We start from the raw sequence: 26,360 nt of genomic DNA, 5'->3' as shown, positions 1-26,360 counted from the left end.
CTAACATACGCACACACAAACTCCAAGCTGACATGCATGATTTCTCTTGTTCGTACCCAATCACACACGAATAAAACTTAAGTTTCAAAGAAGTATATAGTTGTTTGTATCGCTCACCACAAGCACTAGAATAACACACTCTAACACCTTTCGGAGCTTCTAATACCTGAACACTTGATTATTGGGGGTTATGCCCAGAACAAATTTTGATCAGCATAACATCAAAAATTATTTCCTGAAGTTATGGCGAATTTGACCGAAAGACTTTTCACTCATACTTTGTGTGGGATCCATTGTAACTTATACGATTGAACTCGAACAGATAAATTAATTCATTAAAATTGGGAACTCAATTGAGCTTCTGTGAAAATATTTAAAAGCTTTACCTGCATAAATTCGCAAAATTCAATGCAGACTGCGCAAATCCCAGTTATACAGGCTAGTAGGTCAGGATCTGTCAGCATGCATTCCCTCAAGCAACTATCTTGTAAGTCTTGATGAACACTCAATACATCGTCCACATTGCTGACCTGTAAGAGATTAATTTCAACATATTAAATGTAGAAATTACAATGATAGGATATATGATTTATCTTTAAATTCTAGATAATGTGAAAATTGTTCGTAACTGATACAGTTAAAATGCGTAATAGAGATCACCGTGCACAGCGTCAACCAGTGTAATTATGATACTAAATGAATGCATTGGGTTTGCCATGTGCCAATACAAGAACATTTTTCACGTAGAATCCGAATCCGGGGTCAGAATTGGCCCATCATGTCAGGATTTTAAAATATTTGAGGTTATGTACCCAAAAAATATCGTTTTTGGCTACTTTTGAGGTTATGTACAGGAGACACCAAATTTTTGGGGATTTCAACAACCCCGAACACTTCCAAGTACAAATTAAATTTTCAAGAGAAAACACCCAGTATAAAATATCTGCATCCATGTATTTAAAGCAAATGCTCAAGACATAATGGGACATATCTCGTAATTTCAAATTGGCGTAACTTGGTAAAGAAAAATGGTAATTGAACTCTGTGAATCTCAAGTTAAAGAGAAAGAGCAGTACTTTATGATACAACTGAAGAAAAAATCTCGAAAAATTTGGTGTCTTCTGTACATAACCTCAAAAGTAGCCAAAAACGCCATTTTTGGAAGCATAACCTCAAATATCTTAAAATCCTGACGTTATGGCCCAATTCTGACCACGGAATCGGATTCTACGTAAAAAATTACTTCGGAAATAACCCTGCACTTTCCAACAACAAAACCATTTTGGCCTGTGAAATATAAGATTGTAGTTCTCCTGAGTAACTTTTTAAGGATTCGAATCTAATCTTGTTAAAAAGTCAAACATAATTGTTAATAGGTAAATTGTCAAAATGAATGCTTTTTGGAAAGTTATTCGTTATCTCCATATGCGTACAAGTTAAATATAACAACTGCATATCCTATTTCAACTTACTGAATGATTTTTTTCTTTGAAGAAGTCATATTTTCAAGTTTCATTGTATCATGAAATACTGTAAACACATGGCAACTTCTTAAAAATGCACTTTTTTTTGCTTATTTTAAAAGAAGTGCTCCTAAGTTTCACATGCCTGACATAAATAATTTAAAACTTAGATAGAAAACATATTCTGTAAGTGTTGTTGAATTAAAGACAAAAAAATTTTACCATAAAAAATTATCAAGGTTCGACGAAATGGATATTGTAGAAGCTGAGAATTTCAAAGTGACACTAATCTAATACTGGACCAGGCTTGATTGCGGATTGCGACAATAAATTCAATTTTCAGTTTAAAAATAAAGTCAAATCATGCTTTCGAAATATTACGTTTCTGAATACGGGATAATAAAGTTTGATGTAAAAAGGTTAGCCAATTCCAAGAAAACGGAACGAGAATTTTAAGATTAAAATTTCATTGGCTTTCAAAATCGGCTTCGGATAGTGACTAAAGAAGGAATTTTCCACTCTTTACCAAAATAACCAATTTCTTTCGAGATCTAGGGATGGTGAATGAGAATAAAAAATGTTCAATTCACCAAAATTATTCTGTTTCGAGAAATTCAAAATTGATGATTGTAATAACAAAGTGTGGCAGACATTTTTTGCTATAAATCCGAAGAAAAATGAAAAAATATTTTTATTTCATTAAATGATAATAATTTCAAGGACAATTAAAAAAGGCTGAAAAAATTATATCTGCCTTAAAATTGTAACTAAACTGTAATTAAAAATTTTAATATTTTTTACTGGTTTTAATTATTGTACCAAAAAACGATAATTAAGAACAACTTTTATGTAAATGTATGTTTGAATTCTTAAGATTTTTTTATGCAATAAACCCATTTTCGATAAAAATATTGGTTACCTAATTCTGTACAGCAACCCTCCATTTTTTCTTAACTTTGCAGTTTGGTTAATTTAAACAATCTATCCATTTAAAAGTATAAAAATACAATTTACTACTATAAACTAAAATTTAGTAATAGATGAATCAGGGATTTTTGATTATATAGGAGCAATATTTAATTGATTTTGATTAAAAATTAACTTCTTAGTCAACAAACTCAATGCGGAAAGTTCAAGCTTCACAGTTAATGGAATGAATCCTACGATAATTGGCCAGTTTACAACTAGGTTGATAATTTAGATACAAGTGAATGAAGTTTTTAATTTGTGACTGGTTGTTTTTTATTTTATCCCACCATCTTCCCGGTCGACGGTGCTCACCGTACATACATACATTAAGTACCTATTATTCCATGAATACATGAATGTAAGACTTTCTGAAATAAAGACTGGGTTTATTGTTTTCATCCTTTAAAATTTACCTTGCTCATTTTATTCAAAAATAAGTGCCAATTAGGTTCTATGACTTCGACCATCATATAATATTCCAAATGTTGAATGCAATCCAGCATTCGTTGTCTCAAAGAGAAAGCCTGTCGATAAGCCATCGCTGCTTCTTGCGTGAATGTCTTTGCGATTTTATTGCTGATCCACACTCTGGATATAAAAAATATTTGTTTTTAAATTAAATATTTGTAATTGAAACTATATAGTATTTAATTGTTTCAGTATAAGCAGACATTGGTCTATAACACGAGCAATTTAGGTCTCTGAGTTAGACTTATATTTGAAATAATTCTTGATTGTGTACAAGCAATATATATTTTTAATTATCGTCACTATGACACCAGAGCTCCCATAGAAGCGCATCCGATTTACCAATTCCTAGAACTGCTGACCCATGTAGTTTCTCATCAGATAGGCAGTGTCAACAATGCGTCGTCCGTTTTCAGTGTTTAGCGATGTGTTTCGATTCCGTTTGTGTTAGATTTTGAAAATTTTTGAATGAAAAGAATAGGCTTTTGAATATCTTGCGAAATAAATGTAAAAATTTATATTGAAATTGACACTATTTCGGTAAAGAATTGACGGATTTGATGAAAAATTAAACGGTGTATAATTTTTAATGATTTTGTAGAAACTTATTAAATTCACTTTTTTCATGTGAAATCATATTTTCGGTTTGGAAATTTAACTGTCATGGAGATAATTCGTCTTTTTGGCTGAAGATTTAACTAAGTATTTGGTTAATAATTCATGTTTTTGATGTGTAAACATCTTAGGTCTCGATATGGGGAGTCACGCCTTAATCGCGTGAAACAACTGAAGAGTGCAATGCAAGGTTCCTTCACAACGAATTCTTTTAACTTCGTACAGTATTCTTCTACATATTAATATATGTATGGAAAAGTGAAAGTTATTAACATTTACCGAAAATATTTACACATAAATCTGTCTTGGGTCGTAGCTTAGGACGCACGTGATACTATGCAGTCCAAAATTGAACTACTTTGTTGAAAATTGAACTACTCCATCAAAAATGTATTTCATTGTAAATTAGAATATTTAGTTGAAAATTTAACTTTTTCTTGAAAGTTAGCTATTCGTTAAAGAATCAAGTCGCTTGTTAAAAATTCGCACTTTAATTTTAATTTAAATTTTCTAAATTTTGAATACATATAAAGCACTTGCATTTAATTTGATGTTCCATCCAGACCAAACTTCAAGTTTTTCTTCAATTCATATGTATTCATGTTATTCAAGTTTTTCTTCCAGTTTATTTATTATATGTATCAGACAACAAAATTAATGAAATTAAAAAAATATTTATTACTACGGAGAAAAACCCAACAGAAATGACTCATACGACCCTGACTGTTTAGGTATTGAGGGTACTGATTTACCAACAACGCCAGTGCGAGGAAACCTCGGAAACTGCTGTTATAAGGACTCTCTTGTGTACTTCAATAATTTCAGCTTCACCAACCAGAAAAAATAATGTGCCACTATTTTATACGCTGACACGATTCAAACGATGTGAAAAATCATGTAAATAATAGACGAACAATACATGAATATTATACTCGTATGCACGAACTTCAGGGTTCAGACACTCGGACGCAGGGCACACCATGCCACAACATACATTCTTAAAGTTTTGTAAAAATCTCAGAAGTTTTTGAGTACAATTTTCAATTTTGTGTATCTCTTAAGTTTTTTGGATTCTTCCAAAATTATTTTAGATTTTTTTTTATCACCTAAGAGAACGGATACTAGAATATTGATAAACATTGCTACCAGTAACTGAAATTCTTCAGATGCATTCTCAAATACAATTAAATATCAACATACTATAATAGAATAACGTTACCTGCAAAGAAGTCTTTCAATGTGTTTGCAGTAAAATAAGTGCCTGAATAACATTTGATAACAAGCAATCGCTTTTCTGTTGATGACCAATGAAACTGGCCATTTTACATCGTAATTAAAGACAAAAGCCTCCAGACCACTCAGTGCTTTGTCAGTCGGCAAACAAAATTCTGAAAATAAAAGCACGATAAAAAATCATGAAAGCGAATATTTCCATTATAAATCATTAGCACAAAAATGTCATGAGTGGCAATACCTTTTTCCTCACGTGTTTGAATCAACAGGATCCTAAACATTTGATACTGAAGATCGTAAGGAAGCAACTCTGGTTTCAAATCGTCTTTGTAAGGATCGTAATCTGCAGTTGATAGCCGTAAAGCGATTTCAAGGAGAGAAGCAAGACGGTGAATGACTATATCGTCCATATTTTTGCTCAATTCTGCTTCGCAAAGATTCATAAACTGAACCTAGAATGGTAAATTACGTTTTAATATATCCATTTTCTTGGAGAGAAAATAAGTGCAAACGAAAACATACAACAAAATCGCCTTGTGCGAGAAGGAAGTAACTTTTAATACTACGAAGTCTGCCCATTAAATCATTTTCTTGAATAAGAACTTCCAATAACGTTCTTGCAGCTTCGGAATAAGCTCTATCGATAGCAGCAATGTATTTTTGATCTCGATGTTGATAGACCAGAGGCTCTTGTTTCCCCCATTGAACGGTTTTTCCTATTTTTTTTAAAACAAGTATTATAGCCATTTAATTATAAAATTACACAAATGTAAAGATTGTGCATTATTGTAGTCTTAAAATTGACAGTTTAATAAACTGAAAAGAATTTGTACCACATTGCCTGATGACGTTGAAGTATTTCCCAGTCCTTATTATTGTCTGAGCGTGTTCGTTGACAAAGATCGGAATCCTCTCTGGCCTCATAGTATATCTTTTTTCCCAGTAATCCGCGGAATAATCCACTGGAAGTTCTTCTCGCTGAATTAACTCGTTGTCCTCCACGAGAAACTATGACCAAAAACAAAGTTATGATCTTTGAGCATAGAAAGTTGTATTGTTTCCTTCATAGAAAAACACGTAACCATTTTGTAGGTCATAGGGTGACCTCTTGATTTGAAATAAAAATCTACAGAAGTAAAAAAGTAGATTCCTCATTTTATCGATCACCGATAATTATCTTATTTACATATATTATCTATTACTTTCAATAAAAGCTTCAACCATCCAGATCTATTTAATACACAAGATACGCAATAATGAATTAAAATGAATAATATTCTTTACCGAATTATCAACCTGCTTAATTCTTAAAATGTTTTTAATTAATTTTAATAAAGGATCTCGCCGGGTGAGCATGGCAAATCGACCCCCGCTCGTATCAGGCTGAAATTCATGTCAAATGATCATCCTGAGGTAGCAAAAAACTACGAAGAATTTCAACCTCCAAATTGTATTTTTTGGAAGTTATGGACGGGGAAATAAAATAAAAAATGTGGTGTTTCTCAAAAACCACTTGACAGATTTTTATGAACAAAATATATGTTATGGAGACTGATAATAAAATTTCCCCAAAAATTCAGGAAAATTGCATGGTCAAAATAATGTGTAAAAGAAAATTTTTGAATTTTTTGAGAACTTGTTTTAAGTGATGTTTTCGACCTGCTACAGCCATCTTTTTAAAACAAAAATCTATAAATCAATAAATGTGCGTGTGTGTGAATCAGGCACTTCCAGGACATTTGTGCACTTCCAGGATCATTCTACGACTAAATAATTAGTTTTCGCTTATTTATTTGCAGTATTAATTGTTTTTTAGCCATCGGTGATTTATGGTAATTTATGAAGTATAAGTACCGGATATCTCTAGGATATACACGGTTTCCAAAAAGTCGCGGGACAGCCAAATAAATCCTTAGGTACAATTTTTTTTGAGAAGGTTGAGGTCATTCTTGAAGTAACTTTCAAAGAGGAATCCAGTGGTGACCTTAGTTTTCACCTTGACCATGACGTTCATTGTTATTTCAAGGTCACCTTTGTTTTTTAAATGGTATAGCCCATTTTTGACATTCGCAATCGAAAGAGCGGAAAATTTTATTTTAAAAAGTGTAGTCAGGTTATAGGTAAGGTGTGGCCTTGATGGACGTATCACGGTCATTCAAACTTCAATATGGCCTGAACATTTTTTCGCAAGCTAGCTTGTGAAAATCATCCTCTTACCCTACTTACTTTCACAATGTACATTAAATAGTGAACATCGAGTGACCTTGACCATGATCATCAAGGTCATGTCAAGGTCACTCTTTGTTTTTTAATTGAAAAGACTCTGACATCGAAAAACGAAAGAAGGGAAATTTTTAAATTAAAAAGTGTAGTCAGGTCATAGTCTTTCGATTTCCACCAAGGTCACCACTGGATTCCTCGTTGATACAAGAAAATGACTAAATAGGTGTAAATTAAAGCTGAAAAATCTGAAATAATATGTGTGACACGCGATAATAAGATACAGTTAACGTGTTTTTGCATTTATCTGATAAATCACTTTGTAGAGGGTAAGGAAATTCTACCCATACTCGTAAGGAAATTCTATTCTTTTTTTGTGAACTAAAGTAATTTTGCGAACGAAATCGGAAAATCTTCTCCCAATAAGAGGTAAAAAATGTGAATTTCTCAATTTAGTCAAAAGAAAATGCCCAAATAGGTGTAAATTGAAGTTCAAAAATCTGAAAAAATATGTTACACACGATAATAAAATAAAGTTTATGACACTAACAATCATCATTAAACTTGTTTATTCCTTGTGCATGGTACAGTAGCGGTACTCTTCCAGTTTCTCAAATTCTTCTGGTTTTTCTGCAACTTTACCACTTTTAAACCAGGAATACTTCAAAAGGCTGTGATACCTTGGTGAAGATAATTGACTATGTACTAAAGACTGTGACTTTAAAATATTATTTTATATGCGAAGACTTAAGTCATAATACAGCTGAATCTGAAAAATGTTGCACATAGTTTTTCCATATATGCGAAATTCGTAGACGTCAACTAAGCGTAAGCTTTTTTTTATTAACACGTGTAACACATTGCGTCTTTCTCTAGTGCTATTGGTATTTCGGATGAAGGTGTGTGGCCCGCTTTCGATTGCTAATGGAAACAGTGCAGTGATACAAGATGTCACCTAAGCAACGCAAACATGACGGTCAACCAAGCCTTCTCACGGCAAACAGATTTCAACCTCTGTCAATGGATGACAACAACGCGGATGTTGACAGCAAAGCACCAAGTGAAGCCGAGGACACTGAAGAAGTCTCTGCTCGTGGACCTAAAAGCAAAGAAGAGAAAGTGCTACTGATAGAGATTATCAGTCCCTTGAAGGATTTTAATAAATATGTGCAGCTCATCAACAATGCGACCATGACAAAGAATACTAATTCAACTATTCATCAGTGGGACTGACAGTTCGCCCCGATACATCTGAGGACTACATGGTATCAAGTATTGCCTGGACAAGGCAAACACACATTATTTTACACATCTACAAAAAAATCTTAAACCGAAGTATCTGGTAATAAAAGGACTACCTGATCTACCAATTGCTAAAATACCCATGATCTAAAGGAGCAGGGAGTCAACTGCGAGAAAATTATCATATTAAAACAGAAGGAGGAGTTGCCCTATCGTTTCCCTATGTATATGCTACATCTCAAACCGGACCAGGACCTCGCTCCAGTCAAGGCTATCAGATACATCTGCCATGTGAGAATATATCGGGAGCGACACAAAAATCGAAGTCGTACTGCGCAGTGCCAACGATGTAAAATGTTTGGACATGGGACACAACAGTGTAAAAATTTACCAAAATGCGTAAAATTTATTAAAGTTCATCACACCGCTAAATAAGACAAGTAACCAGAGGGTCCACCAGTGTGTGTCAACTGCAAGGGGCAACACTCAGCAAATTATTCAAAATGCCCAAAATATCTGGAACACCGGCAGAGTGATCAAAAAGAGGAAAAGTAGCTTGGGCGCTAAACATGCACCAATAAGGGTCCCAGTGCCTGATACGACAAACAGTAACTTTGATCCAATGAAGCGAGCCGAGCCTTCCGTTATGTAGGAATCGTCGAGAGAGAGGAAAACTTGGCATATGCCAAATACACAATCTGCGCCGCAGACTGTAAACCAGGAATCATCAATAGGAGCACTCCAGGAACTAATGACTGAGATGAGGAAACTCAACGAATGATTTGATATAGGTAAGACGTTGAGACTAGTTAAGGATTTAAATGCTAAATTAGTAAATTGCACAGTTATTATTTCTAGGTTAGAAGTCTTTAGTCAAGTAATTTTTAATGGCAGTTACTAGGTCTAGTATGAATGGTATTAATCTTTCCATTGGAATGCCAATGGTGTCTTGCAACATCCTAGTGAACTTCTTGAATTTATCAATGAAAATAATATTCATATTATACTTTTCAATGAGACTAACCTTAACTCTACCTTAAAATTTAATTTTCGGGTTTCAATGTTGTTAGGCGAGACAGAAGCAATAATAAAAAGAGAAGTGGTGTTCTAATCTGAGTTGAAAACACGCTTAAATACTCAGAAGTACCTTCGAATACAAGATCAATTGAGGTTGTAGGAATTAGATTGCAAGATGGCACTGTTATTATGTCGGTGTACAACCCTCCAAAAAATAAACTCGATAATAGCGAACTTGAGCTTATGTTTAATTCTGGAAATAAAGTGCTAATTAATGGAGATATGAATGCAAAAAATCAAGCTTGGAAATGCAAAGTAAAAATATGAATGGAAAAATTTTATACGAATATGCACTTAAAAATATGCTTAAGGTCTTAGCACCGGATCGTTATGCACTCTACCCTCACAATGATGGGAATGCAAGTATTGTAGATATAGGTCTTATTAAAAATACTGTATGTGATATTAGAGTAGAGGTTATTAATGCGCTGTCTTCTGATCACATGCCTGTAAATATTACGATCTAGGGCCTTTCGAATATTGAAATCGAAACGAAAAAATTTCAAAATTAGAAAGCTGCCGAATGGGGTACATTTCCAAATGACATTAACATGAATTCAAAATTGAAAACACCCGAAGATGTAGATACCTGTGTCGACGGCTTTCTCAATGTCATTAGAGATACATTTAATCGAGCAGTACCACTTTGTACGGCCAAATTTAACTTCTTGAAACTGCCCAAAGAAATAGTTGATTTAATTATTCTTAAAAATAAAGTTCGTAAGATTTATCAAAGAACTTATTCTGAAGAAGTAAGGAAAATTAAAAATGCAATTTGTAAATTAGTCAAAAGAAAAATTAAGGAATTTAATAATAAAAACTGGGATGACAAGTTAGTAAGCTTACAGGTTAAAGATAATACTCTATGGCAAATGGCGAGAGCTTTTACCAAGAATAACAATAAAAATATAGTGCTTACCCTCCATGGAACGAATGGTTTAATTTGCATTGATAAGGATAAAGCTAATGAGTTAGCCGAAACCTTTGAAAAAGTTCATTATCTTACAGAAAAACAAGGCATATCTGACATTGAAAGAGCTGTCAAAGTAAAGCATAGGGATATTTTAAATACTCATGTGGATGCGAGCGACGTAAATTTAGTTACTTCTCTCGACTATGAGTAAAATCTTTGAAAAATTAATTTATAACAGAATTAATACTTTCGAATTAAAAAATAAAATAATTATCCCTCGGCAATTTGGGTTTAGATAACGTCGAAGCGCACAACATCAATTGCTCAAAGTCACTAAATATATCTCTAAGAAATTTAATCATAATATGTCCACTGCCATGTTGTTATTAGACCTCGAAAAGGCATTTGACAGTGTTTGGTATAAAGGTCTAATTTACAAACTTGATCAAATAAACGTTCCAAAATGTCTGATTAAAATCATCTTGAATTATTTGACTAACAGAAAATTTGAAGTAATTGTAAATGGAAGTATGCCCAAAGAATTTTATATCTTTATCTATTATATTAACGACATTCCGAGAAACCTAACCATCAAGTTGGCTTTCTTCGCGGATGACACAGCGATTTATGCAGCATCTTAGAGTAAAACATTAGCAGTCTCAAAATTGCAAAAACATTTGGATGAAATTGTAAAATTTTTTAAAGTTTGAAAATTTACAGTTAAAGCTCAAAAAACTGGACTCAAGTTGAACTTCACATAGCACATAAAAATACAAGAAGAAAATCCTTCCAATTGATTGATACTCTGTATTCCTTAATATCCAGAAAAACTACACTAAGTATTAAGAATAAATTAATTCTTTATAATGTAATAATAAAAACTTTAATGTTATATGCTGATCCCATCTGGAGTAATACTTGTCCAAATAATATCCTGAAGATACAAAGAGTTCAAAATAAATGTCTGCGCATGATACCAAGGGCTAACTCTAAAGATTGATATTCTGTCATACAGGATGAATGGAGCATCTTCTCGAACTCTAAGATGCACGCATCCAAGCTATATCAGAACTGCCATTCAAAATAAAACATAAACTGCTATATTAAATGTTAATAGACACATAGGTCATGTCTCAACATCTTCTCACCACAAAGAGACAGGAGCCCTAAACTATAATAAATATTCTGATGTACATTAACCTAATAGTAATATGTACACATTTAATTTTTGTGAACAATAAAGACTTTATTAAATAATTTTTTTTAATCAATCCCAGAAGTCAGATCTCCCCGGACTTCTTCCCAGTAGTGTTTTTACAAATCCAGGGTAAGCGATAGCCCCCCCCCCCCACTATATCTCAAGTCTAAAACTTCCAATACCCATACGGCTAGTACACGATGCGAATTTCCTATTTAAATGATATTAGCTATTAAACATTCACTTTCATCTTAAAATTACTTTGCTTTTCCTTTTGTAAATTAGGTTCCCTCTTCTAGTTAGTTTAATACTTTTGAATCAGTCTCAACCCATAGACTGACCTCAAGATAAAGGACATCAGGACTAATCTACATATCTCAGAAGAACGAGCAATGGAGAATAAACAATAAGTTGATTTGGCGTGGAAGAAGGATGGGAATGAACATAAACTAGAGGAAGCCGCGTCACAGGATCAAGCAGCGACAATTGATGTTCTCCATCAACCTATTGATTATTTGTTTAGAAATGCTTAAAGTACCAACGCATTTGACCTTCAAAATTATCCTTCATTCATAGAGCTATCACTTTTTCTTCACTTACTTTTTAACTTCAAAACTAAAGGACTTTAATATTCTCGCCGATAGTAGCTAGGTTATTTTTAATAAAACTCCAACAAATAGAATTTTAGAGGATATTTTCAGAAACAAAATAAGCCGTCTATCATAAAGATTGAATGATAAATACCATTGTTATTTTAAGTGAAAGAAAAAACACAAAAGTGTAGATAACTAATTTAAAAACAATGATACATTCGGCTATTTTTAAGTACATTTAGAATCTCTTTCACATTTTTCAACAATTGAAAAATTTCAGTATACCTCTTGATTATATAAACCATTCAAAAGTTATAATATTTTGAAGTTATGCATACCCACAATATTTATGTATAATATATTTATAAGATCTTTTATTATTTCACAGTTTTCCTACTTTTCATCAAGATTGATATTAAAATGAAAGGAATGTTTATTAATTTTTTATCAAACGATTAATAGTATTATATTAAATTGATTATTAATATTGATGTACATTACCGTTAATTAATTAATTAAACATTTATATTAAAATTAATTTATTTAGGTATATATTGCATATAATCCTTTAACATGATATTGCACGCGGCGAACGACCGCACAAAGCAGAGAGAACAAGGATCCATTCGGCCAGTATAGAGTGGGGACCGCCAGCCAATCACGAAGAAGCCAGTGTACCGAGAGACGGGTCTGATACAATTCTTCACACAGGTCTCAACGCTCATGTCGACGAGGTTGTCGAAGGGAGCCGCTCCAAAGGCGAGTGATCTTTGTGTGGTGAGGTTTCACTTGGTCGTTTCGACAGTTAAGACGTTTGATACTGTGATATGTTTCCCAGCAATTAAGTGTAGGGTAGTGAAGAATACTCGTAAGCACTATTCGGAGTGTACGTTTTTTGTGTGAAATGATTCAAATTTAAAGTAGATTTTTGAGGATATTTTCAGTAGCAAGGTGCATAGTATTTGAATTGCCTAAGATTTCTGTGCTATAAATTCCAAAGCTATCTGAATCTCCATTGAACTTTCTTTTTGCAATGTTGGTTCGCTCGCATTGTGGCTTGTAAAGCTCTGAAGATGTTCATAACACTGCCTTTCTGCTCTCTGCCTATTCATAGATTAGTGCCTGATAATTCAACATTAAGCTTTTTTAGATATTGGTTCGCCCGTCTCCAGGCACGCCCAAAGTTCCTTTTTCAAGTATTCCAAAGTTATTTAAATTCAAGTAATTCTTCCTTTTTGCAATAATGGTTCGCCCGCACTATGGCTTGTAAGAATTCGTGAATGAATGTACTATGAATAGGCTTTTTTTTATAATTAAACATTAATTTGAGAACCACTATTAATTGAATTTTCAATATAAAAAAAAAACCTAGAAACAAACAATAAAGTCAAGGTGCTACCCGTAAGAGATTTCATCTTCCTTTTTATGTTTCTTCGTCAGTAAGGGAGTCCGAACATTAGGGCCTTGGAATTTAGTAGCGACGCCTTCGTGTCAACCCAAAAATATAAATAAAATAACATTTCGTACAAATATTTGATTTAAAAATAAATATAAAACGTTTCAGTTTTAATCCCACTACCGTCTTTTTAAAAAATGTTGACAATCAATGTAACCTATTCGATAAGTTAGTTTCAATTTATGAATTGCTATCTACTGTAGAGAAATACAAATTCAACCGAAATTATTTTATGTGGAAACACTTACATGCCTATTTATTCCAAAGTTCTAATATTAAAATTTTTTATTCCTAATGTAATAAGCCATTTAGATTTTAGGTTTAGTATGTAAATTTAACATAATAACCTCTTAATGTTCTCTGCTACATGTTTCCTCAACTGCCAAATTATGACAGTCCAATCTCAGACTGTCACGATTAGTGGAAAGGTATTGTATTACTTTATAAAAACTAAATATAATGATAATTTCAATGCTACCACAAATTACAGCAGATGATAGCCACTGCCATACATAAAATGTTCATCACTGATGAGGCTTTTACCTGTATTCAGTCGAATGTGGCGCCTCGGTAGGGATTGAGAAGTGACTTCTTAGTCAAAATCTCGTCACCCTAAAGTTATAGTACGCCATATCCCTCAACTGTCGAACTAAGAAAATCAGGTTCAAAGTTTATCCATTATATACTCTACATAAACGTTGTCAAATATCGAAATAAGTTAATAATTGTAACAGCAGATAAAATAAATTTTAAGGAAACATTGATTTAAAAACAAAGTTTAACCCTTACCGAGCCTAAAAATAATATTTCAAAATTTTTTTAAATGGACATGGCCTACCCGAATAAGGAAATTTTAAAGAAACCCTGTCGCAGCAAACACTAAATCAACCGTATGACTGGGGAAAAAACCAATCAATGTCATCCTTGACGACGTAAATCACTCCTATACAGTCTTTTACCAGATCTTTAAAGATTCTACTCAATATAAACCCATAGTTTATAACATCGGCTGGGAGGGTTTTTACTTCGAAGGTTCTACATTGAAGACTATCGTGTAGTCATTACTAATCTTTGAAAATTAAGGATTATAGATAATATTATAATATTATAGAATAATTTGGAGGCACTCCCAATAAAACTTGCATTAAGGAACATCCCCATTTGATTTTCCGAAGACTCAGTTCACAACTTAAAGAAGAAAGGTTTACGAGTATCACAGTTATCCGCATGTGTACCAGATGAACTAAAAAAGCAATACCCCGGTACACCAAAAGCAAACGATCCCTGGTCCCTGGCTTTTATAAAAATAAAAATTGAACACTATCTCAAACCTGAAGAACCATCTCAATGTATTAACTTCAGAGATTTTATCACGCCCCTGACATGTGTCACGCCATCCCACGCTGCGTTAAATGTAGGGGACGTATACTAGCTCTAAGTGCAAAAAAGATCGCCAGATACTGATTAATTGAGCTAACTGCGGCAAAGACCACCTAGCTAACTATAAAGGCTGATCTGCGTTGAAAAAACTCAAAAGCGAGCTAAAAATCCAAAGTCTAAACCAGCCCACAAGCTAAGGGGCAGTGCACCTTCACCCCTGATTCCGCAAAGTCTCATTAACCATCAAGTAAGTTAATCACTACTGCACTGCCACTAATCAAGTTTTTATTAGGATAACTAAGTTAGCTTCAATTTATTGAGAAGGTGGATTTTCAAGACATTGAAGCTAACTTAGATATCCTAATAAAAACACCACCACGTTAACAAAAAAAATAATGGGAGTAGGGAGGATATAAGTATCAATAAAGCTATCTAGCAAGAAGCCAAGATTATAACTAGTTTATTATCACTTGTTCTTGAAAATCGCACCTCTCAATAATAAAACCATTAAAATTATTTTTGATGTGTAAACATCTTAGACCTCGACATGGGAAGCCGCACCTGAGTCGAGTGAAACCACGGCTCGAAAGTGTAACGCAAGGTTCTGACATACCGAAACGTTGGAAGATGCAAGGTTCTGACACCGAATTTTTTCGACTTCGTACAGTATTCTTCTAAATATTGATGTGTATGGAAAAGTGAAAGCTATTTTTTGGACTCCGTTCAATTATTGTTTCGACTTCGTACAGTATTTTTCTACACATTGATACGTGTATAGAAAAGTGAAAGTTATTAAAGTTTACCGAAGATACTTACACACAAATCTGTCTAAGCTCGTAGTTTAGGACGTACGTGATTTTTTTTAACGCTCAGGGAATACTTTAGAAAAAAACGCGAACTAGATACCTACCTCTATAAAAACATTACAATTTGTCAGCTCAGCGAAACTCTACTCTGCGAATCTTGAAAAACTAAACAGCACTGTTATAAAATATATAGAAATAACAATAACAGGGGAATAGAAACTCTAATTCCAGAACATATAGAACGCCACGAATTATCAATTCCCAAACTTGATTCTCTCGAAGCAACTGCTGTAGAAATTAAAATACACGGGAACATATAACTCTCCGCATCTGTGTCTCCGAGCGAGACTCGCAAACATTCTTTCCTCATAATACTAAACATAAATCGGACCTCACTGACTTTGCAATAACGAAAAATAACTGTTTCATCCATGAATTCATTACTATAAACGAAATAGACTCAGACGATCGACCAATTTTTCTTAGCCTCTGCACTAATTATCAAAAATCTCCGGACATACCTCGTCACCACTTTGCAAAAGCGAATTAACAGACTTTCACCACGACCTTAACATTTTAATTAAATTTTGAGCCACTCTCCTGGAAACCACCCACATAGGCACATATAGGTGAAGCGCATGGCAAAGGCCTTCACTAAACCGCAAACTAATATTCTTCCTCTTAAAGACCCAAATCAAACATTTACACTTAACATCAGTGATAAAGCCAACCTCCTGTCAGAAAGCTACGAAAGTAATTTTTCACCACATGATGAACCATCGGACTCAAAACACGTTCCTGAACGTAGAAAAATGATCTTCGAGTATCTTGAAGTCTTAACTACCCATAATTTGAAGGAAATAACAAGCAAATTAAAACTACTGGAAATAACAAAGCACTCGAACCTGATTCAATTTGAAATTTTTTCCTAAAAAAACTTCCTACCACGTGCCTTATTCTCCTTGCGATTATCGCCAATGGTTTGTGTTAAACTAAGCTAATTTCCCGATTGTTATAAGATGGTCCACATTTTAATTTATCAACAAAAAGGCAAAGATACCACACAACTAGCTAAATTTAAAATAAGAATTGTAGTTTTTCAAGATACCTACAATTTTTCCCTCGAGGGGAATTATAGATTTTAAAGTCCTACATAATTTCTTTAAACCCATTTTTGATAGGACTTTTCATTTCGGTTTTGTTTATCGAAAGCACCGTGAAAACAATCCAAATTCAAATTTTGTGCAAAACGACGCAAATATGGGTGAAGTTCTTGAAGGAATTTCAGCTTTTAAAAATTGTTACTAAATTTCTTTGAACAATTTTTCGACAGAACTTAGCATACCAATGCAAGGTAGGGAAGAAAGTATGAAGAAAGGATTATAGCTATTTATTATAAGTAGCTCAGAAAATAAATATAATGTAAAAATGTCTGTCGAAAATCGAGCGCGAAGCGGGAGTATCACGATGAGAATGTGTATCTCAAAGCCTGCAGAACCTCGAGCAATTGAATCTTTATTATACTTTATTACGTACAATGTCTATAATATGAAGATGCACAGAAGCACTGAGATCTAATACAGTTGTTTTTGTTGAAGTTTAATTCGTTCCTTAGATGTGCTCGAACTCGGCCGCTAACCGAGCCACGCGCTTAGCGTGCGATGAGATTGTGCCCGCCCAGAGGGCAGATCTTTTTTTTGAACAACGATCAGAGAACTTATGTAGCCATTTCTTATACTTTTCCGTTAAATTTCCGATCCCGTATGGTCTTTTTCACTCAAATTTGCGTATCATTATTTGAAAAAAATTTATAAGAATATTTCCGTTTTGCCGAACTGAGTGTAGACTGACGGACGATTTCAAATTCACGTCTATTTCCCGGTTTTCCTCGGCCAAGTATTTCAATTTTCCCGGTAAAATAAAAGCAGAATATTCATATTTGCCGCAAAACGCAAACATTTCTTTTAATTCATGACGTTCATTCTAAACATCCTTTAACGAAACAAGGCAACGGATTGCAAAATAAATGAATTTTGAAACAAATACTTCAATTTTCCACTAAAAAATATCAATTAAAAAAAATGGAATAGTTCAATTTTAAGTTGAAAAAAACGAATAAAAAACAACGGATTTTCAACAAAAAGGATGGATTTTCAAATGAAAGTATGAATCTTCAACTAGATTAGTTGAATTTTAAACCAAAAAGAGGAATTTTCAACTAAAATTATGAATATGCAACTGGAATACTTGAATTTTCAACCAAAAAGATACATTTTTAAATAATAAGACTAATTTTAAAACAAAAAGATTAATTTTCTACCAAAACGTAAAATTTTTCATTACAATTCATAATTTTTTAACGAAATAGTAGACTTCTCAATTAAAGAAGGCCAATTTCCAACCAAATAGTTGAATTTTAAACAAACAAACAAATGTTTTAACGGAAAATGCAATAGTTACGTTTTTCAATTAAGAAATTAATTTTCAACCTAACTGATGAATTTTTAAATAAAATGAAGAATGTTCAACAGAAATAGTTGATTTTTAAACCAAAAAGATGAGTTATTAAATAAAAAAGGAGTTTTCAACAGAAATAGTTGAATTTTCAATAACCAAATTAATTTTTAATAAAAAAGATCAATTTCAACTAAAGCTTAAAGAATTAAATTTTATGTTAAAAAAAATTAATGTTCAACCAAACAGATGAATTTTCAAGTAAAACTATGGAATCTTCAACTGAAATAGTTGAACTTTTAACCGCAACAAACTTAATTCAGAAACAAAATGATTAATTTTGCACTAAAATTGTAAACCTTTAACTGGATTAGTTGCTTTTTAAACCAGAAAGATGAAATTTCGAATAAATGATGATTATTTAACCAGAATAATTGAATTTTTAACCAAAAAAATGACGTTTCAACCAAAGAGGCGAATTTTCAAATACAATTATACTATCAAACGCACTTGCCTTAGTGAAGTTCAATCGTAATTATACTATGTGTCTCGTCCGAATAGATCACTTGTAGTAGCTCCAGCTGCTCGGTTATGACCACAAATTTTAAAGTTTACAAAATTTAAGATATTCATATTTTGCCACCATACGGAGGCTTCGCCCACTACCATGCCCTGCTCTTCATTAATTTTAAAGACGAAATATCGCCGAAATAGAATAGATCACGTACGGGAAAATGCAACCCAAAAAGAAAGAGGGACAGGGAGGGACTGATCTATTCGGACGAGACTTTCAGTATGATTACGATCGAAATTCACTAAGGTAAGTTCGTTTGATCATATAATTATACTTAAGTGTCTCGCCTTTAAGATCACTTGTAGTTGTTTAAAGTTTTATTGACGATATTTTGGTTATTTATTGGAAAATAACTCTGAAAAAATATTTTTTCATAACACGTGTATCAAAAAGTTGACTTTCGATGCCTCCGTAGCGGGTCGAAAGTTCTGTTTTCAACCCTAGACTAGAAAGTTGCAACAGGCGACTGCGAAAGTCACTTTATGCCGTAACCGGTATCGAAAGTATATACATTCTATTTTATCTGCAGTTGTCTGCAGCTATTTTCCCACTTATCGAACTTCGTTTCGAGAATAGAGGTTAATTTCAGTCTCCACCTTCGATCGTGTACGATCGATGTTTTCAGCGACAACTGTAGCGGGCTCGTCTCGCCACAGTTTTCAAAATAAATAACTTAAACTTTAACTTGTTTTGTGAACAACCTAGAAACTTTTAATATTAATTTGTATTAGAAAGAGCAATTTTTCATTTATCCTATTCGAATTTTCACGGAACTTTGACTAAAGCAGCTTACAACCTCCCCATTGCGCTTGCGTTAAAGCAGAGCGAACAGAAAAATCAATAACTGCTTGTAACCTCATCGATATCACGTCTTAATTGGTAAACAGTGGACAATTTAACGAAAATGTCGGTGCTTTGTTCTGTGAAGCTTATCGATAAAGTTGAAAATAATTTTTTTTTACTTCTTATTGAAAGTACGGGTGTGTTAATCATTCTTTTATTTAAATCAGAATTGATATTTTATTTTAACGGGGGGGGGGGGGCTCTGTCAGTCTAACTTCTATCAAAATACAAAATTCTAAAAATACAAAATACTAAAAATACAAAACTAAGTTTCTTAGCGTAATATAAATCATATCGCCTTCAGTTCTAAACCTTTTCAGCGAAATGTCTTTTCTCTAAAACTGGAAGATTATAGAATGAGACAACATCGGTGACATCGAGGGAAACGCCGTTGCGTATAGCTCCAGATGTAGCAGCATGTTTAATTCCGGTTGACAATTAACACGATCGCAGATCGATGCGTCGCATCGATTAGTCATGGATTGAAAGAAATGTTTGCGTTCTGCGGCAAATATGAATATTTTATTGATTCAACGATTTACTGACAATTCGAATTGAATCGCAGATCGATATGTCCCATATGCATTTATTTCTTCCAACGAGAGGATAAGAAAATCCAGTAGCGACCATGCTGGGGGTTCAAAAGGTGAAATTTTTTTCTTCTGGCAGAATTCTCACCACAGCTTAATTGGCCTCGCGTATTGTTTAAAGTCGCGTAAGCGACAGACGCCAGAATGACCCGCAAGGATGGAGTAGAGATTCCCTCTGCTGCAAAGGTGTATGCTTGCCCGATAGTTTGGCTACAACCATAGTAAGGGTTCTCCACATGGGATGGAATTCGCTAAAAGGAGAAGAGAGCAGTTTTTTATATGGCTCGATCAACTGATCACGCGATTGACACCCAAGAGCAAGGCGCCAGCCTCGTTCTTCTTTCCTAACATTAGTTATTACGTAGCTAGACCAATGACGCGCGAAATTGACGCAATCTATTATTGACTCTTTTTTTGGCACTTGTCTTTCCTTATTGAAGAGGTTCCCAAGATTGCCCGGATTTCTGAATTCAGAATTGGTGCCGAGAGCAAAGGACAATTAGACGGTGTTGAGTATTTCCTTAAAAGTTCTTCTTTCGTCTCCTCTGACAACGCTTTTTGCACAATGATTGGCAACTGTTTCGCTACAGACAAACGCAAAGATGAAGCTTCCACCTTTTGGTCCGGAACTTCGCCCAAAAGATCCACGATTTCGGGGTCAAGAAGATCTTCTTTAATCTTTTCTAGCTCATCAGGCAATTTTTCTACTGTTCTTGGGAACTTACGTGTTTGAGAAAGTTCCTTTGAGGGCGAATGTTCAGCGGCACGCTCTTTGACTCTCGGTGAGCGAGATCGAGACCTTTCGAAACTCGAATAATCGGCGGTTGAACCTCTAGGGTATCTCTCTTGCCATCTTTTTGCTCGCTTTTTTAGATCATAATCTGATATCCCTCTCGGGATATGCTCTGCGTGTCTGGTGGATTTTGGAACACTTGATTCAACGGAAGTATAACTCAAATCACGACGACAATGTCGCGCTGGCGAATACTACGGATAGTAATGTCCTCTTTCCCTAGAGGTCCTTTGATATTCCGGAGAAAAATCACGCCTCCGTCGTCTATGATGAGAGTGCTTCTTTATTGGACCGGAAATTGAAATTGGGTGACGCGATTTCGTACTTCTATGACGCGACGCATTTCTTAAGAAATCGCGAACACAAATTAATAAATGTTTGACAAAAAACTATAACGCATGCTGATCACAACCGCAAAATAGAAACGGAAGAAGATCGGGGCATAATAATGCGCGGAGCCACCGTAGGAAGACAAAATATGAATTTCTTAAATTTGTTATTCTTTAAATTTTGAGGTGATAACCGAACATCTGGCGCTACCACAAGTTATGTTGAGAACATGACACTTCATTATAATTACTAAATATTCCTCTGAAATAATAAGTATATTTTCAGTTAAAAAACTTTTAAACAAAAAAAGAAACAAATATGTACTTAAATTTTTAATCGACAAACAAAAATTTTAAATGGGAAGATTAGATACACACATTTTCAACCAAATAGTTGAATCTTCATCCAAAAAGGATAGGTTTTCAACCAAAAATAGAATATTTAAATTTTCTGTTACAAATATAATTCTTAAACAAAACAAAAAACGGATTTTCAGCAAAATAGTTAAATTCTCTACAGAAATAGTTATATTTACAACAAGAGGTGAATTTCCGACTAAAAGGATGAATCTTCAACCAACAAAATTAATGTTTAACAAAAGAGTTTAACTTTTAACCAAGTACTCGAAGTTTTAACTGCAAAAAAAATGAATTCGCAAACAACAATGTAACAACATTCTAGATCCAAATTATAATTCCTTTTAAGAATTCCCATTCCATGTAAAAAATTCCCTGTTCCAAGTGAAATTATATTTTTTACGGAAACTCCCTGTCCTAAAATAAAAAATAAAAAATTGCAAAGTTGTTTTTCATATAAGGGAAAAATTTTTTAATTCTTTCCCTCATAAGGTACAGACATATATTTAAAAATGTTAAAAATCAGACTCAAGGAAAGATACACCTTTTAAATCATATGATAAGATATGTTTTTAATTAATAAAAAGTAAGCGGTCATTTCTCGGGGTTTCACGGTAAAATTGTTCAATTTTTTAGGTTAAGTCACATGAATTTAGTGCTAGTTGAACAAGAACAAATAAGATTATTAGTATGAAGTATTTAAAACATATCCTTAATTTTTTATTGCAATAAAAACTCTTTGGTTGGGTGAGAAAAACTCAACAAAGATAAGAACTCTTGAACCACAATTAATTATAATTTTATTAGAGTAAACTGAGATGATCTATAAAATCTAAGATCAATAAGCCGTAAATAAGTAAATAAATTCGTAACCTAATAAGCACACTCGTATGCCCTCTGATGTGTAAAGTTACTTACCTGTAAAGTGCACATGTACAACTATTGTTCTCGCACGGTCTGTTAGATTGAAGAAATTTTTTAATAATTTGGAGTAGCAATAAAAATAAAAAATAAAATTTTTGTTCTCTTTTTAAGGAGAGGGTAGGGTCCACCCACGAAATGTTGTCGCCTGTCGGGTTTTGTTCAAGTCAGTTTTTCTCGGCAAGGGTTCGTTGTTAAACGGAGTGCTCAATGGGAATAAGAAGTTAAAAACCAATTTTCTTTTAAATTCTTATATAGGCCATTTAAAAGGTTCACATTTGAAATCTGTGTCCTTTTTGCGATTACATATATCTAAAATTGTTCGTAAAAAGCTAAATATCAAGCACAGATTTTGAATTTCAGTTTCAAATTGCTAATTTTTAAATTAAAAACATTTTCTTTAAATTTTCATGCGAAAAGTATCAGAAATATTTTATATTTTCTTCATAAAAATATCCAATATTAAAAGTACTTCATAAAATGTAATTTGATGCTCACTTTGAGATACAAAATGTTCTTGAAATTAAGAGAAATAAGAAAGTACACGTCTTAAATTTCGAAGTTTCCAATTCCTTCAAAAATATTAGTTCGTATTCCTATATGAGAATTTCAAAAAATATTTTCTTTACAAGAATATTGAATATTAAAAGATTTGATAGGTTTATAAAATTCAACTCGACGCTAATTTTGAAGATTAAAACGTTTCTGATAATGAAAATTAAATTGCAAACTAAAAGCGTTATTGTTAATTAGTTTTTAGTTTTTAAGAAATATTATTACCAGGCAAAATAGCCGTAAAACCTTAATATACACGATACGTTTTGTCCTGACCTTCTTGAAAACCAGCATGCAAAGCAAATAAAGGATGTTTGCTGTTCTTAACAATTTTAAATGATAACAGAAAAGAATAAATAGCGTACTTAGCAGAAGGGAATCTGTGTTCCTCACAGTCCGTTCTTTAGCCGCGGATGACCTAACGCGGAAGAGGGCATAGTTGCAGATGAAGGTTTCACCTCTGGATACTTTTTCAGAGCTACCAACCTTTGTACAATGTTAGGAAGAACAGTGTTGACGGACCAGATGAAGTGATCCCAGAAGAACAGCCATTTTCATCTGGTTTGCGATGGATTGAGCCTGATGCTAGCAAGCCGGGATTTTCTTGAGTTGGCTAATGAATGAAGCTTTCATACCACTAAATCAGCCGATTATGAGAACTACACGAATCTAATCACGTAAATTCTCTCGGTCTTCAGATCTTCGAGGACAATATCAGGCTTTGTAGCACTGATACGTTGAGTTGTGGAGGATGAGAAATTCCAGTAGACTTTCACTGATCATTCTCCACAACGTACTCCAGTTCCCCCTAGGCGTATGGAAAGATGGGCATTATATCAACACCATAGTAGTACCGAAGATGGTAATATAAATCTTATAGAGCTGCATTGCCTCTCTCTCTCTCTCTCTATTTACCCGTAGCGTGCATACTTTGAACATTCACAGAAAACATGTCCAAGTGTTTCTGGCTCTTGCTTGCACGCTCGGCAGTTGGTATCGCCTACAGGTACATTCATTCTGCGTTCGCGGCAAACAAAATGTATATAACGCCGCCTTGACAGGCAAAAAGAAATCGCTCAGTCTCCAATCTGAATCCAGCAGATTTGTGAAATATGTTGGCCAGACCCATCTATGGCTCTTCTCTACGTACAATGCCGTGAAATGTACCATGAACGGGCTTGTCAGTATGTTCTCTTAGTAGAAACGAATGTTCTGTTTCCTGTACACGACTTTTGAGCATCAAAGGTGTTATTAAAGCTAGGCTATGTTAGTGTCGCTAGAATCAAATGAGAGACCACGCTCCTCTGCGGCCCTATATGCGGCACGATATAAAAACGTCGCAATATTGGCGAATTCATGTACCTATTTACCGCCGCCACAAGGATTTTAAGGTCCTCTTTTAAAGAGCGAAAGACATATAAGTATCCAGAGCTTTTTCCTCGGAGCACAATAGATAGAGGCAAGAGGGAGATGTAGAAGAGTATCGGAATTAGAGAGTCTTCTTTGTAACATTACTCTTTTTCGCTGGATAAGAGCATGTAATATATTAGTTAATTTACACACCTGAGCCCCAGAGATCATTTTCCCTTTAATAGTTTTACTTAGTTTTAATGATTAATTGTATCGACATCTCCTTCTTTCGAATTCACAACAGGAGATTTTGGATCGTTCGACAATTTAATGTGCCGAGTACAGGAAGTTGATATCGAGTATGCATGTCGGCACCAATGCTGGAGGGACGATGAACCGGAAACGAACGAATCTAATAGATACTACAACATAAAAAGAGGCTTTGTCTACCACTTGAGGTTCCCAATTGGCGTTAAACTGAAGCTGACTCTTTTCCAATGTAAATCCCTGAATCTTAAAATAATTCTCTATCTAAAATCCTCTTGACACATAATTATCTCTGGTCTCAGCGTCTATAATCGCTCTTATTTAAAAAGTCTTCATTTCTCTGTTGATTTCATTTTTTTCTTTAAGTTTATCTTTTAACAAGAGAAATGGGTCCACGAAAGCGAGAACAGAATTTCACGTCAATTTTCATTAAATAATTAAATTTTTTGTGTTTCAGTATGTATATTTTTCCACTTATTAAAATAATCGCAATGACGCCGGCTAGCTATCCAGTTTACCCTTTCGCCAGGTAAGACTTGTCTTTAAATGAGAATTCATCTTATAAACTGTCGTCCACTCCGTGCAAATGTAGGTGCAATATTTGCGGACGGAGTGTCATACGGGTTTCCTAACAATAAGCGACGATATTCAGCGTTCAAATTCACGCTTGTCTAAATTCTACCTCTTAGTGCTCAAACATCTTTTTAAAAGGTGCATCTTCGTCTATCTTGGAGATATTACTAATTTCTAAAATTTGTGTCAATACTTACTCTTATAAAGAACAGATTGATCATCCCTTCGCAATATCTTTAGCACTGGCACTCTTCCTTTTCTAATTCTTATTTGATAGTCTCTTGAACGAGCGTCAGTTTTTACGTTTAGAAGATCAATAATTAGACAACTCTGTTGGTATCATCAAGATCCTAATCCCAATAGAGTGGTAAAACTAGCACTTTTGAATTCCCATTTAAATGGGTGAAAGAAAAGAGGGCAAATTGGCGCTCTAGCTTCAATCTATGTGATCACATTCCGACACGTGACATCCAGTTTTTCCTTTAAGTCACCCTTGCTAACAGAATTCTCGGAAGATCTAACGCTTTTCTGGTAATCCAGGGAGCCGAACGGCGTCGTCTGCCTATCGTAACGTTCTCCAGCGATGATAGTGGTCCCATTCTCGCGGACTCTTCGATACCCACTTTGTCGAGAGGTTGCGCTAATCTAAAGAACTCTTTCGCTCAGAAATTGCGTCAGTCATTCAGGGGCGTCTTTATTTTCTGTTTTGCCCGCTTTATAATTGATTTAAAAAATATTAATTAATATGATATATTGAACCGTTTCACCTTGAAAGATCCATCTCCTTATATGTGACATAGTTGGTTGTCACTTGTCTTTTGTTAGATGTTAGGACAAATCTTGTCCGCCACAACAGCATAAGCTCTTTCATACACCCGATTAATTTTGGATGCACCTCCAGGCACTCAAAGAGCTTGATAGGTAGCTCATGGATCATGCCATCGAATGCCTTTCGGTATTCAATCCAAGCTATGGACAGATTGCGTCGATACGTGATGGAGTCCTGGGTAATACACTTTTACGAGGGTGGATTGATAAGTTTCCGGCCTGGCCAAGAAAAACAACGTTTTTAAGAATTTTTTTTTTTTATTTCTCAACATAATCTCCTCCAAGGCTGATAC

The 26,360-nt window shown here is 34.0% G+C and overlaps 1 protein-coding gene across 9 annotated transcripts in view; it reads right to left on the bottom strand.

Annotated features, from left to right (window-relative positions):
- Positions 1–26,360, bottom strand: part of LOC117172729 (gamma-tubulin complex component 2) — a 60,410-nt gene that overhangs the window by 8,326 nt on the left and 25,724 nt on the right. For all 9 annotated transcript variants that reach the window (XM_033360891.1, XM_033360894.1, XM_033360892.1 and 6 more), the window contains 6 exons: positions 5,582–5,756; positions 5,271–5,464; positions 4,990–5,200; positions 4,735–4,903; positions 2,846–3,020; positions 387–530 (listed from right to left, as the gene is read on the bottom strand). In XM_033360891.1, the coding sequence (XP_033216782.1) occupies positions 387–530; positions 2,846–3,020; positions 4,735–4,903; positions 4,990–5,200; positions 5,271–5,464; positions 5,582–5,756 (1,068 nt within the window). The remainder of the gene's footprint in view (positions 1–386; positions 531–2,845; positions 3,021–4,734; positions 4,904–4,989; positions 5,201–5,270; positions 5,465–5,581; positions 5,757–26,360) is intronic.

The sequence above is a fragment of the Belonocnema kinseyi genome, chromosome 5, assembly GCF_010883055.1.
Source record: "Belonocnema kinseyi isolate 2016_QV_RU_SX_M_011 chromosome 5, B_treatae_v1, whole genome shotgun sequence".
NCBI classification, from domain to species: Eukaryota; Metazoa; Arthropoda; class Insecta; order Hymenoptera; family Cynipidae; genus Belonocnema; species Belonocnema kinseyi.
Note: the sequence above shows the minus strand (reverse complement) of the source record. Positions and strands in the feature narration are given on the sequence as shown.